Source organism: Crotalus tigris, unplaced genomic scaffold (genome assembly GCF_016545835.1).
Source record: "Crotalus tigris isolate CLP2741 ecotype Arizona unplaced genomic scaffold, ASM1654583v1 scf7180000024167.7108832, whole genome shotgun sequence".
Classification (NCBI taxonomy): Eukaryota; Metazoa; Chordata; class Lepidosauria; order Squamata; family Viperidae; genus Crotalus; species Crotalus tigris.
Window position 1 is genome coordinate 344,182 of NW_024100417.1, and position 13,616 is coordinate 357,797.

At 37.4% G+C, this 13,616-nt stretch overlaps 2 protein-coding genes across 7 annotated transcripts in view; one reads left to right on the forward strand and one right to left on the reverse strand.

The window, feature by feature from the left end:
* Positions 1-5,513, forward strand: part of BAK1 (BCL2 antagonist/killer 1) — a 30,837-nt gene extending 25,324 nt beyond the window's left edge. For 4 of the 5 annotated variants that reach the window (XM_039323167.1, XM_039323163.1, XM_039323165.1 and 1 more), the window contains one exon: positions 285-5,513. In XM_039323167.1, coding sequence (XP_039179101.1) covers positions 285-386 — 102 coding nt within the window. In that variant the 3' untranslated portion in view covers positions 387-5,513. The remainder of the gene's footprint in view (positions 1-284) is intronic. The other variant, XM_039323164.1, reaches the window with a different exon arrangement.
* LOC120298930 overlaps positions 1-13,616 on the reverse strand; it is a 72,526-nt gene that overhangs the window by 46,093 nt on the left and 12,817 nt on the right. The gene's annotated exons all lie outside the window — the stretch shown is intronic.

Consider the following 13,616-nt stretch of genomic DNA (forward strand, 5'->3'; position numbering starts at 1 on the left):
GTGGATGGTTATCTTTCTTCTAAAACCCAAGGGTATACTTTTTAGTTCTTCAGATACTAGGGTCCCTTTCCAGAATTACTCTTTTGAAAGAATATGCTGAGAGAAGATCTTAAAACAGCCTTCCTCGACTTGATGCTTCCTCTCTTTGGGATTATAATTCCCACCATTCCCAGTGAGCAGGCTGATGGCAGTGCTTTGTGTTTAAAACCGACACTTCTAGATAGCACCAGGTTGGAGAAAGCTAATACAGAATTGGATTTATAACAGTACTCTTCTGTCTCTAGGTGGCAGCACTGGACTTGAGCAATATTTATTGGAAATACATTATGATAATCACAGTGATTGTGCTGGGCCAATTCATTCTACGCCGTTTCTTCAATCAATGACAGGAAAAGAAAATGCTGCTGGTTTATTGCATAAGAAAGAAAGATCCAAGAAACAACAACCAGGGAAAGTGGTGCATGTTACCAGCTTCTATTCTACCAGGACATCTGTTTATTTATCCTCTGCGTGGTGATTCCAAAGCAAAAGAGCCTGTAGTTTAGTTAAAAGAAGAGTGGAACCAACCATGAGGCAGAATTTACTGCATCAAGCGGCCATTGACCAGCAGGTCTTCATGAGAAACTTCAGGCAAGTACTCATGGTATTGCAGATGAGAAAAATAGATGCGCTTTCCTCTGCAAAGTCTTTTTAAGAAGAACACAACCTTTTAGACATCATTCTCAGGACTAATTGAATTCTCAATCAACTGAACTTCATCACCATAGAAAGAGCAGAACCACATTGGAATGTTCCTTCATCTGTGCAGATCAGTTTTGAGCAGTTCTGCTTCTATGAGCTAGAGCAGGGCTGAAATAATTGAGTAATTTTAGAGCTCTCTGGATTTATCTGAGAATTACATGCAAGATTAGATATGCTAGATATGAATATATATCTAGATATTCCAGAGGAGAAGAGAAAAAAGTGGTAGCTATATTATTTTATTGGCACTTTTTCATTCACTTGATAATTGCTGTCCTAAGTTAGTTGTAATAATGGGCAGAGTAGCTCCCCTTGCTTTGAAATAATATTGCAATGAGACTTCTGAGGTGAAGAGAGTCAGCTGCTTGTAAAGATTAAGAAATGAGGCCTGTTTCTGTTCAAAGGATGGTTCTCTATTTCCCTTTTGATTAAGTATGATTGTGGTTCACCTCAATGGTGCGTGTGCATTTGGGAGTGGGTGACAATCGCACAAAGGAGGGACAAAATGTGATTTCCTGCTATCATAGGAGCTGGAATCTCTGCTTTCCCTACTGGAAAATGGGCAAAATCCAGTCAGGTTGAGCAAATTTTAAGGCCATTTCCTATGACGTTGGTGAGGCTTGCTTCTAAGTAAATATGCATAGAATCAGGCTGCAAACTTGTATTGATTTCAGTGAGAAATTGAATATGTGCTAAAACTTCCATTTAAAATTGGTGGAATATATACAAATGCTTAACATTGTTTGGATTGCGCTTAACTAAATTCCCCCTTCTCAATGGGAACACAGAATTCTTTGAACCAGAAGCAGGAAAATGTGCAAAGCTGAAATTTTCTATTCAAATAATTGTTTTTTTTTTAATCTTGCGTGTTTTTTTAATTTTATTTTTTTTAAAAAAAAAAAATCCAAAGCTAATTCTGGTATTTCTCTTCCAATACTCTCCCAAATGTTTACTTTATATAGCTTTTTTCTGATACTGAGTCTCATTTTGATGTCTAAGATAAAATTACTACTATGTCAGGAAAAACTGACATTTTGGTTACAACTCTGTTCTCTTTCCATGCTTTATAAAGCCATAACTCAATAGTGAAATTTGAGTAGTTTTTCCTGCCATTCAGTTACCAAAAATTCTTAAGCAGATGACTTGAATATAATAATATTTTTTATATTTCTGATTTAAAAAAAAAGATACTCTGAGATTTCCTGAATGCATGTGTCAATTTATTTTTAATACTGAAAAAAATAGCGGTTTTCCGTTTAAAGAGAGTATCAATCTGAACCTGGTCATAGTCTTAAAAGAACAGTCATAACAAAGGATAGATAAATCTATCTATTTCTTTTTACATGAGTTTGAGGATTTCAGCAATCTTTGAACTTCTTGTGGCAGAAGAGTAACCTAATATACTCATTTTAATGCACTTTTCTTCTTGAGTTTTCCTTAAAAATTATATTCATATCTTATCCTAATATAGACATTTTTGTGTGCACATCTCCTTAATATATCCTTTTTATATGATTATTTTTGAATTGCAAATTGTATCTCAAAACTATGAAAAGTGCAGATTGCAGTATGTAGATTTATAATAGTGAGCCTGATAAGTTCCTATACTAATTGAACAAATTTCTCTCTTATTCCTAAGCAAGGCACTGTGCCATGTTTATTTTATACCTGCTTATTTCAAAGGATGTCCCCTTTTTTGGGCTGGAGCATACTGACAGTCTTGCAATTCTGGAACTATTCTAATCTTTAGAATAAATCTATTTCCATAAATTCTTTCTAAAAGAATACCTTCTAAAGCCCTTCGTGTTTGAATGGTTCAGCATAGTAGCTTAAGATAAGATGACTTATAATTAGGGGTTCAGGCAAATGTTTCTTGTAAGTAAGACTTGTATGATGGTCATAATTACAACCAGAGCAAATAGATTGTGCAGTTAATGTCACTGGTTGATCTGAAGTTTGCTCAGTTTTTCACCAGTGCAGTGAGTAGGGTTTTTTTCTGTAGTCCACAAAACCACTAAAGCAGCTACTGATATATAACAGCCCAGAGCAGAGATACTTGGGAGAGCATTGTGGGAAAAAAACTTTCTTAATATTAGGATCAACATTGGGATCTGCTAAGTACTTGAAGCATCTATTGTGGTTAATTTTGCTTCCTCGATGCTGCAAATGAATTGGGTATTTTTTCTCAATAACTTCTTTTGAGGTCCTATCCCAAGTTTGCCTATCCCAAGTTTGCCTATCCCCTTGAATCTACCTCAGATTCTCAGGTTCGGGTCCAAGGGAAATCAAGGTCCCCATCACTGAAACTGACCATAGTCAGGAGAGGAGCATCTTTTAGCCAGGTGCAGAGTTTGTTGAGATCTAGGTTTCTAGTCCTCCAGTTGATTCATTTATACCAAGCAGCAAAGTTTTCCTCTCTCCCTCCTGCCATTATTCTGCTATCTTTGACAGGTTTATGTGAAGGCCTTCATCATTCCCACACAATTCTCTTGCTTTAGGCTAACTTTGTCTATACGCAGCATTGAGGCTATCTTAGGTGCCACCTAGAGGCCCTGGAACTGATTGCTTTTACAGCAGGGCAGACTGGAATTTGTGGACTTTTCTGCCTCGGGCATCAAAATAATTTGGCTAATTTTGATATGATAATCTTTAACTTTGCAAGCAAGAAAAGCAACAGGAGATTTTGCTCTTCTGCCTCAGGTGACAAAAAGTTTTGGGCTAATGCTTTATATCAGTGTTTCTCAACCTTGACAATTTTAAGGCATGTGGACTTCAACTCCCAGAATTCCACAGCCAGCAATTGTCAAGGTTGAGAAACACTGCTTTATATGAATGAGAAAGTGAGCCCACAAATGCGTAAATAAATAAAAAGAGGATGCCCAATGAGATTTGCAAAGCAAAGCTGGACATGACTTCCAAGGACATTTTCCAGAAGCTTGAGGAACTCTAGTTGACTAATGCAGGCAAATAATTACATAGAATAAATGCCTAGCTGCAGATAGGCTTAAAAGAACATCATTTGCTTTGCTGCATGTCCATCTTTTATCCTCCCCTACATGTCCATCTTTTATCCTCCCCTGCAAGTTGGAGAAAATTTGGGTCTCATTTCTACTGTCTTCATGGGTATTATGCCAGAAGTTTAATAAATACCTGTGATGGTCCAATTGCCTCTTACTATATAGCATGGTGCTTTCTGCGGCCTTTACTAGCTGTGGATGCTTGGGACATCGCTTTGTCAGATGTCCCCCAGGAAAAGATAGCATGTGGCTTTTTAAACATTTCATTATAGGTATAACTGTCATGGAATCCCAGGACCCATCTGAAAATCTTGCTGCAGATTGCAAAGTAGACAAGATGCTCTAACCAGGCTTATTGGCTCTGCTACCCAGTCTGAACTGAAGGGCTGCCTTACATCATCTCCCGGTCTGCCTGACCTGCTAGGAAAAACCATGGTGGCGGTAGAAAGTTCTCTTTAAGAGAAAATTGTCTGCTGGTTTAAAATGTGAGTAACCTGAGCATTTTAACCCATAAACATGTAACACAGAGCCTGATCTTTGTCACTCTGTTGATTTAAGATGTATTAGCTTCAGCACATAAAGGACTTGACATTAAGTGGTTTTTGAGAACTAGATAACACCATTTGATTTAAATTCTCCATCTGAGCCATGGAATATATGCTTCACTAAACCATTGTATGCATTCCTGATGACATTTATGGCCACTTTGAATTTACATTCATGAAGGTTGAAAACAATGGTTTAACTAAATAAGAACTGTCCAGTCAATGAAGAAATACATTGTTTTTTTTCCCTTTAGCTATAGTTTTGTTTTTAAAATTAAATACTTGAGGGGAATATAGTAATGAATGGCTTTGCTTCTTTTTTGCTACTTTGTTACTTTTTGTTTCCATGCATCATACCCTGTTTTAGAACCCACTTTCCTCAGGAGTTTAAAGGGAATTAAGTAAACACAATAGTGCAACTTGTCAACTTTTAGGATCCATGGACTTCAACTCCCAAAATTCCCATGCTGGCTGGGAAACTGTTTAATAGGTACTAGCCTTTCTGCCAAGCAGCTAGAATCACCTTTTTTCCATTATTTTATTTAGAAATTTGAATTGCCAGAGAAAGCAAGAGGTTTCCACTCAGAAAATATCTCTGGAAGAGCTGCAGTTTTCAAATCACTGTAGGTAGGTACCATCAAACCCAACCATAGATAGACAGGCTTTGGAATAAATTCAGTTTTTGAAGGATTTAGTTGAGATCTTAACTATCCTTTCAACTTGCACTGGAAGTTGAGGTTTGGAAATGTGGTTAAATACAGAATAGAAGCTGGTAAAGATGCTTCATCTGGCCTCAGTGTATCAAGGAGGAGAAACATTTCTGTTGTTGTTGGATAAAGAAGATAATCAAATCAATCATGTCTTAAGCAAAAGAGAATCACAGGTGGGTTCCAGTCTACCTCCATCATAGAAAAAAAGAAAGTAAACCTTCATGGGGAGGGTGCTATTATTTCTTGAGATACAGAAAATGTGCCTTATCATATACCATAAATCTACAAGTGTTTCATTGTATGCCATATCCATGAGGAAATGTATTGGGTTTTTACCAAAAAGCTGAATCTTTTATGTATTTTTTTTAAAAAACAAATCCTCAAATTGTGAAGTGCCTAGCACACCGTTTGTTGATGGAAAATAAATGCTATACAGCAGGGTCTGTAAAATATATATGATACATACACGCACACATTAAAATAAAATGTGTTTACTGATACGCTTTTCTATTCTTTGAGCAGAAAACTCCAAATGTATATTTGAATGTTCTCTTGTTATTAAGAAAATCATTGAAAAATGTAGGTGGTCTGAAAGGTACCTGTGACTTACAGTCATCACCCTGGAGTGTGTATGCCATAAAGGGTATTGGTAATGCTATGTCCAGGATTGGATGTTGCAGCTTGAATATGCTTTTCTGTTTCTAAAGTATAAGATTATATTTTCCATGTTAACAGTCTGATGAGCATAGACAATTAAAGAGAATTGGAAATAACCAGAGGTTAATGGAGGAAAAAGTCAGTTAACTTATATAGCCATAATGTTCAACATGGAAAATAGAAAGGAGGCCTTAGATTGCAATCTGATATATTGTAGTGTAGAGGGGGTGCCTCCCTTTCGGAGCTGAGGGCCATTCCTGGCCTTTAAATGGCATGCCAATGGCCCATATTTCAAAAAGCAGCAAGACAAAGACACAGAACTGTATTTCAATTGATTTCAATTTCATTCAATTTAAAATCAAAGATCCTTTAAGCAGTTTTATTATTTCAATTTTGAGTACAAACTGCAGCCCATGCAGAAAAAGCTCTCTTGTCAGCACCAACAGCAACTGGCTGAATGTTCTGCTCAGGGTGGGCCATTTGATATATACACATACATCTTTAGGATGGATCAAAGCAAAATTGTTTTGCATAGCTGTGATTAAGCCTAATTAAAATAGCAAATATTTGTAGGTTTGTTTGAAAATTACAATTCATAAGGACTTTTGGAAAGGCTCCGGAAGCATTATCCAAAGTGGGAAGGGTGGCAAATTGGGCACCTCCCATGTCCACTCTTGCCAATGATTAATTGGCCTGTTGAATTCTAATAGGCTTATTTGTCAGACATGTAAGGAATTGCACAATTGTAGAATTTTCAAAAAATGGAGCTTGTCATCATCTTATGGTGAGCATTCATTGCATGCCAACAAAAATTAGCTTAGCTTCAGGCAAGTGTATAGCTATTTATTACTGTAAGATAAGACTGTCATTTATTATGTATGGGATCCATTCCTTAAAAAGCCGAGTTATGTTGTGCTCAGTTTTGCACAACATGAGGTTCCATCATTATTCTCCAAAGATAATGGGAGTAATAGAAATTGGACTTCCCACAGCTACACTCATTGCTCAACTCTGTTGCAGAAAAACTATAGATACATTTGTTACAATATTTTATTATTATCTTGGGTTGCAATCTATTTAAACATATAAAAATAAAAAGAAGAGTATTAAATATCTTAAAATTAAAAAGTGACTGGTTTTGACTGTTGGCTTATTATAGCAATTCCTAGGGAAGCTATTTGGCTCTGTGTTTGCAGCTGTTCAAAGAACTCTTGGGGCTTTTGCAGTCTGAACATGTCTCAGTGACATTGCAGCTACCGTATTTACTAGAGATACCCAGCTTTTGAATCTCAGGGACTTCATTTCTTTCCCCCTGAGTTTTGGGTTTCTGCTCTGCGCAGTATTAAATATTTGGAAATTGTTTAATTTTTCCAAATACGTAAAGTATACCTGTCCTATTTTCAGCCAGGAAAGGAAACTTTATGCATTCCTTTAAAACAGGAGACTCAAAATATTTTGGATTTGAACCAAAATTTGGATATTTTGAGAACATACTGCATGCTAGCAGGCATGACCAGTCACAAAAATTTCTAGAAAGCAAATATATTTTAAGGATATCGCAATAAGAAAAAAAACATCAAAACTCAGTTTGGAATAAAACCAACTCGTTGGAATATTCTTTTTCCTTGGAACATTTTGCATAGATTGCAAATTCCAATCAATATATAGAGCAATGGATCTAAATAACAAGTCTGCCAATAAGTTCATCAAAGAATTGACCAAGGGAACAATTTTTAAAAAAAATTATCTCTAGAATAATTTGGAAAACACACAGATTTTAAAACATGTTTTCTTTAGAGCTCGTACAATTGGAAGTGACTGGCCACACAATGTTTGTTTCAGATAATTTTGTGTACTCGTAATGATTTGCCCCCTGCCTAACTGCTGTGGCCATGGAAAGCTGCACAGCTCCATATCAAGGAGACACCTCGGTGTCAATTGCTGCAACAATCCAATTTGAAGTAGCTCCTTCAGTCAAAAACTCAAGTTTCTCCACACTGAGGGCTTCATGCTGGTGGAAAAGATATCTGCTCCAGTGCTTCAAATGTGGCAGGCGATGTATGTAGTTCTAGGGGGCTTGAAGCAAGCATTTTACTGTAATTCAACAAAATGTGGAGCAAATCAGCTGTATCAAAGTGCTTGTTTTAAGCCTCACTGCCTCTAGATAACGTGGAATTCAGAGGTTTTTTTTAAAAGGTTTCTTAAAAAATAAAGCTATAGTTGGAAACTGATGTTTGATTGGCCTCTATTTTGAAATTATGGGTGGGGGAGCTGGGGGGAATTGGACTGGACAGAGGCTGGTTGTTGCTAGGCATCATGTTGGATATCCCAATTATAAGCAAAGAGGGCAGCAATCCTTCGCTAATGGGGCAAGAGTTGTCCCCAAGTTTAAGACTCCTATAAAAATGTGTAGACTTGACATCATGAAAAAACCACTAATGTGGAGTGAAAATAGTTCAAATAACTAATGAATAAATGAAAGAGGACAGTCAGTAGATACACTTTCTACTGACAATGCTGAACAAGAGTATTGTTACCAAAGGGTGCTCTAAAATGTTCCTTTTGCTGAGTAATGTTCCCATCATGCAACTCTTAGCAAGAAGCCCTTTAGTCTTTCTACTTGCAATCTACTAACCTCAAGGATGAGTGGAGCAGTGTGATTCTTCTAGCACTCTCTTACTTTATATCTAGTCCTTGAATTATGAGATCATCATTTATTCTTAATGCCCTGCCTGTTGGCAGATTGGCCAGTGGCCTACAGAAAGAGACTCAGAAAGAATGCTTGCAACTGCACCTGCTGCCACAGGCTCTTTCTCCTTTTGTTCAGAGAAAGGTTAAATTGTAATGAAAGACAAACAGCCCTCATAAAAAGTGCAGCTGTCTACCCTGCTGAGGCTCCTAATGTGAATATTGCCTCTCCATATTGCCAGGGGGATGATATGATAAATGAAAAGTTCTCACACGCGGTCTTGTCAATGAAGGCAACATTGGAGCAGGGACATTTCAGTCCAGAACCATCTTTGCTACTGATTTTCTGCTTCATAAGCAACACAATTATCTGTCCTGGGTGAAAGAAAGAGATGGGATGAAAGGGAGGCTATAAAAGGGAGAATGGCCACAGAGAAGAGAATCAACAATCGGAAAGGCCCTCAGACTCCATCCTGCAGAGCCTATAGTGGCATTTATCACTTTTTTACTAAACACCTAAACCCAAATAAAATACAAGAAGATGTGGCTAGAAGAAGCTGTGTCTTATTGCCTGCAATCTGTTTCATTTCCTTCAAGTCCTCAGCTGAAACAAGTGCAACAAATCTTCCACTCCAGCACCCAGAGGAGCTCTGGACCACCAGGATTAATTCAAAATGTTTATTATTTCCTTTTATTTGCAATATATTTTAACCTGCACCAGCCTCTTCAGGCTAGGGCCTCTCTTCTAGCTTTTGGCACCAAGTTGAAAGTCTAGAGCAGTGTTCCTCAAGTTCAGCAACTTTTAAGATGTCTGGACTTCAGCTCCCAGAATCCCCCATGCTGACTGTGGAATTCTGGGAATTGACATCCACACTTTAACATTGCTGAGCTGGAGAAACACTACTCTAGAGCATCCCCTACAAAAGGAGGCGGATCCAGCTATTCCATTTGTGGCTCCAATCTCAATTAGACACCTGGGGATTAAAAATAAAAAGCCACATTCCAATCTATTTAGGACCATAAAAGTGCTGAAGGTACTGCACAAAAAATATTTACAAAAAAAAATCACCATCAAGAAAACTCCAAGGAAAATACTGGTAATGTGGCAGTGCTGATTGGTGAAGCCACTTTCTAGTAGAATCCATTAGCAGAAGGGCCAAAGAGAAAGTGGGCTTTTTTAATCTTTTAGCAGTGAGATGGTGGCTGGGAAGGCAAAGGATGCCTCATTCTGTGCCATGGAAACATCTTGTTACTGATTGGCTAGACTCTCCACTAATATACATGTGTATGTACATATATCTCCATCAACCTATCTATGCCGCTTTGAAGAAAGCAACATTATGCAAAATGAAGAAAAGTGGTAAGAGATCATGAACAAAAGAAAATAAAGGCAGGAAATAAAAAGAAAAAGTAAAGCAAACTCAATTGAGTCAGTACTAACCCCATTCACTAGTGCAGGGGTTCTCAACCTTGGCAACTTTAAGACTTGTGGACTTCAACTCCCAGAATTCCTCAGCCAGTTTTAAAGTTGCCAAGGTTGAGAACCCCTGCACTAGTGCCTCTCCATAGATTTCTGTCCTTAACGAACCATTCCACTTCCATCTCTCCACACATCCATCCATACGCTGCCTTTTATCCCTGAAGTTTAGATGCTCTCTCTGGGGGCTGCCTTTGAAGATCACCCAGGAAGTGCAATTGGTTCAGAATGCAGCAGCTCTCTCAATGGACATTTATTCCTGGAAGCATATCTGTATTGCTAACACTGCATTGGCAGCCAATAGTTTACACCTGTACAATCCAAAGTGCTGGTTATTACCCATAAAGCCATTTATTGCTTGATGTCTTGGCACGTGCTGGATTTCCTTCTCCAAGCAGAGTCGATTCTTCTGAGATTCCTCTCCATAAAACTGTTGGTGGTGCCTCATTTCCTTGAAGTGAAAAGGGGCTGCTTTTTGGTAATATCCCTGTAATTTGGAACAACCTCTTCCAGAACTAGATTAGCCCTTTATGGTAGTTAACTAAAACTGAGCTCTTCTGGAGAGCATGGGAGATTAATGAGATGTTGCTATCTGTGTCTAATTAACTGCTCTATTTTATATTTATATTTTTTTACTTTGGACATTTTATTTCTTTGCATTGATGTCTGTATTTTTTTTTTACTGTTGCTGCCAGACAGTGGGACTTGTGAGTTATATAGACAACATACAGACCTAATAGGTAAATAAATTTTTGAAGAAAATGTTTGCTGAAAGCCTCTCTTGCATCAGGCACATAGTATCCCAACTCCAATCCTTGCCTTAATTCATGTGCTTTACTATTTGGAGAGACAGCTGAAAGCAGTTAGTTAATAGCACTTCCAGAAAATTCTGGGTAATCCCGTGAGCTGAGCATCTGCTCCTTAAAACAAATGACTTCCACCAACTAATTTTATTCAGTGCTGTTTGAGCATCATAAAACATCACACTAATTCTTTGGATCGCAATAGTGCTAAATTCCATCTGGACACATCAGCTCTGCTTTAAGGCCATAAAAAATGAAATAACTATCTATAGGCAAAGTGAAGAAGTTTTAATACTCCCTACATTGCTGGCAAATCCCTAATGGAAATGGATATCTAGCTTTTATTTGCATTTAACCTACATCTGTAATGTTGTTGTGTATTCAAATAGCTTGTGCTCACTTTGGTGAAGAGGTGTTCCCAAGTGCATATGGTTAATGGAGGCTATGAAGAAAGAACATCAGTAATTAAACTGCAAATCCAATTGCTCAGATGTTTATGCATCTAATTGTGTTACTGCACAGGCCCTGCTTGAAATGCATATTCGGGGCTGATACTGCTATAAACAGGAGTACAAGCAGAACATTTTTTAAAAAAAAATCATTCTGTATATGGTTACTTAGCCACTGCTAAGCCACTGTCTGTAGAAATAAGCAACAGATTATCCTAGAAGTCAATTAATAGATGGCCCTAAAGGTCCAGAGCACTTTTTCCAAATTGTTTTTCAAATGGGCACAATCTTAGTAACCACAGAGACCAGCTTAGCTGCTGTTTCCAATCCAATGCCACCTTCCTAGATTCAGCTGTCCAAGCAACAAACATCAGGACTAGGCAACTGGGGCAGGTTTCTTTATAAAAGCACATAAGCCAGTTAGGAACATGATATTACAATGCCTCGGTTCAATAATCATCTTCAAAAATAAAAAGGATAACTCTATTCTGTCTTTGCAAGGAAAAAGCAAGCTTCCTGGATCCAGTCAATGCAATATTGCTCCTTAGTATTCCCATTGCTTGACTATACTGTAAGCAAGCATGGGATGAAGTGGTCTGTACATTTCTTGTCTTCATCTAAGACAACTTTTCTAAACAGAATATGCAGCAGGACTCACGTTTAGCAAAACCTATTTAGGGTCAGACTGAGAGAAGTTGCCATTGGTAGATTCAATAGTGCAATTAATATTTTCACTTAAGGAGGATACCATCTCCAGTTATCTATGTCTTGAAAGATAGAGTTAGTTACTGTAAATATCAGAATGATGGATACTGTTTATAGTAGGTGCCTTGGGTTGTTTAGAAAGTTTACTAAATCACTCAATGATTGTTCAAGGCTAAGAGTAATAAGCTTTGGGATATAAAACAAATATAAAGAAATGAATAGCAAGGTACTAAAGTAAGTAAATCCTTAAATTTCTTCCACTGTTTTCTGTCTGTTTGAAATATCTACAGATAAAATTTCAGCAGTGCCATACTGTAGCATCATTATCTTTAACTTAACTAGAATAAAGCTTATTTTGGAAGTTGGGCTTAAAGGGGATATTAGCCACAAAGATCTGACTTGCAGCAATTCTTCATATTTGGTGTGGAAGGACTTGGATGGCTTCAGCAATTGAGCAGTTATTTCACTGCACATCCAACGATTCCATTTTTCCTAAACTAAACAGACTCCAATATTTACAGCTCATAAACTGAAGCCAGTAAGAATCTTTTTTAATTTGTAGCAAATATTGATGCCTACATTATAAACCTTTAGCTAGACATCTGCTAGTTTTCGATCTGCTCTGGAATGTGGAGACTTTTTCAGAGAAAAACCAAATCTAACTGTTGTTGTTGTTGTTGTTTAAATGTAGAGGAGCAGAGGAGTCATTGAGAAGCTTAAGGCTCAGTTTAACCAAGGGAATAGTCTCTAGGAAGAGATGATGGCTTTGATAACATTATTTTCTTTAGACAAATATCCTATGCCATTGTTATACCAAGACCCATTAAACAGCAGTATAAATCGTAAGAGTTGATGTATTCACAATCTTAGTATGGAAAAGTCACATTTGCTTCTTTTTAAATATCATTTTTATTCCTCTAGCTATTAGAATTGCTGTACACACAGGGTGCCACTGGAAGAATTTTCAAATGCACCCCATTTTTCTTCAAACCTAGATATGCTTGCCAGAGTCTGACATAAAAGTATGATTTCCAACTGAACTAGGGAATTGTTTCCTGCAAATGTTTTTGACTTTTAATTTGACCAGAGTATTACCTTTGCACAAAACCTTGAACCAAATTGCGTGTATGCTTGTGGAGGGGGATGTGTATCACATAATTAGCTATAGCTAAAAACATTTCTTTTTCAAACCATGTCCTCTTGATCGCTTCAGCTGCCCACCTACTGCACAACATCCCATAGTAACAATCTCCAAACAAGAATGGTTTGGTAAAGTGGTGAGGTATAAAGGAACCCAGGAAGACTGAGAGAAAAATATATCCAAATAATGAAATACTTTATCCATTTTCAACATCTAAGTACAAGCAAGTGGACTTCATTTATCCAACTGAATGTTCATGTTGTTTGCCCACATAAAGTATCATTTAGCTAGTTCTACAAAGTTAAGCAAGTACTTGGTTAGAACTTAGCTGAAGGACCAGCTGGGAAGTCCAGTGCTGTAAGCTTGACTTGGAAGTAAAAAAAAAACCCAGAAAATATAGCACCCACATTTATATTATGCCAAGGAAACTGTAACTTATCAAGAGTGAGCTCAACTCAAAGGTGACATACTAAAAACATGCTAAACAACAACGAGATCCTATAAAATAATTTTAAAAAGCAATCTCTGGACTGAATTGCATTGAGAATAAAAATGGATTTTTACAGGTTGAACTTGGGCAAAGAGTATGACAGATCAAGGTTCCCCTACCCACTTGTTGAACTATTCTTCTATGCTCAGGCATGTCCAGATCAAAACCCATCTAAATCCTCATTCCAGACTGA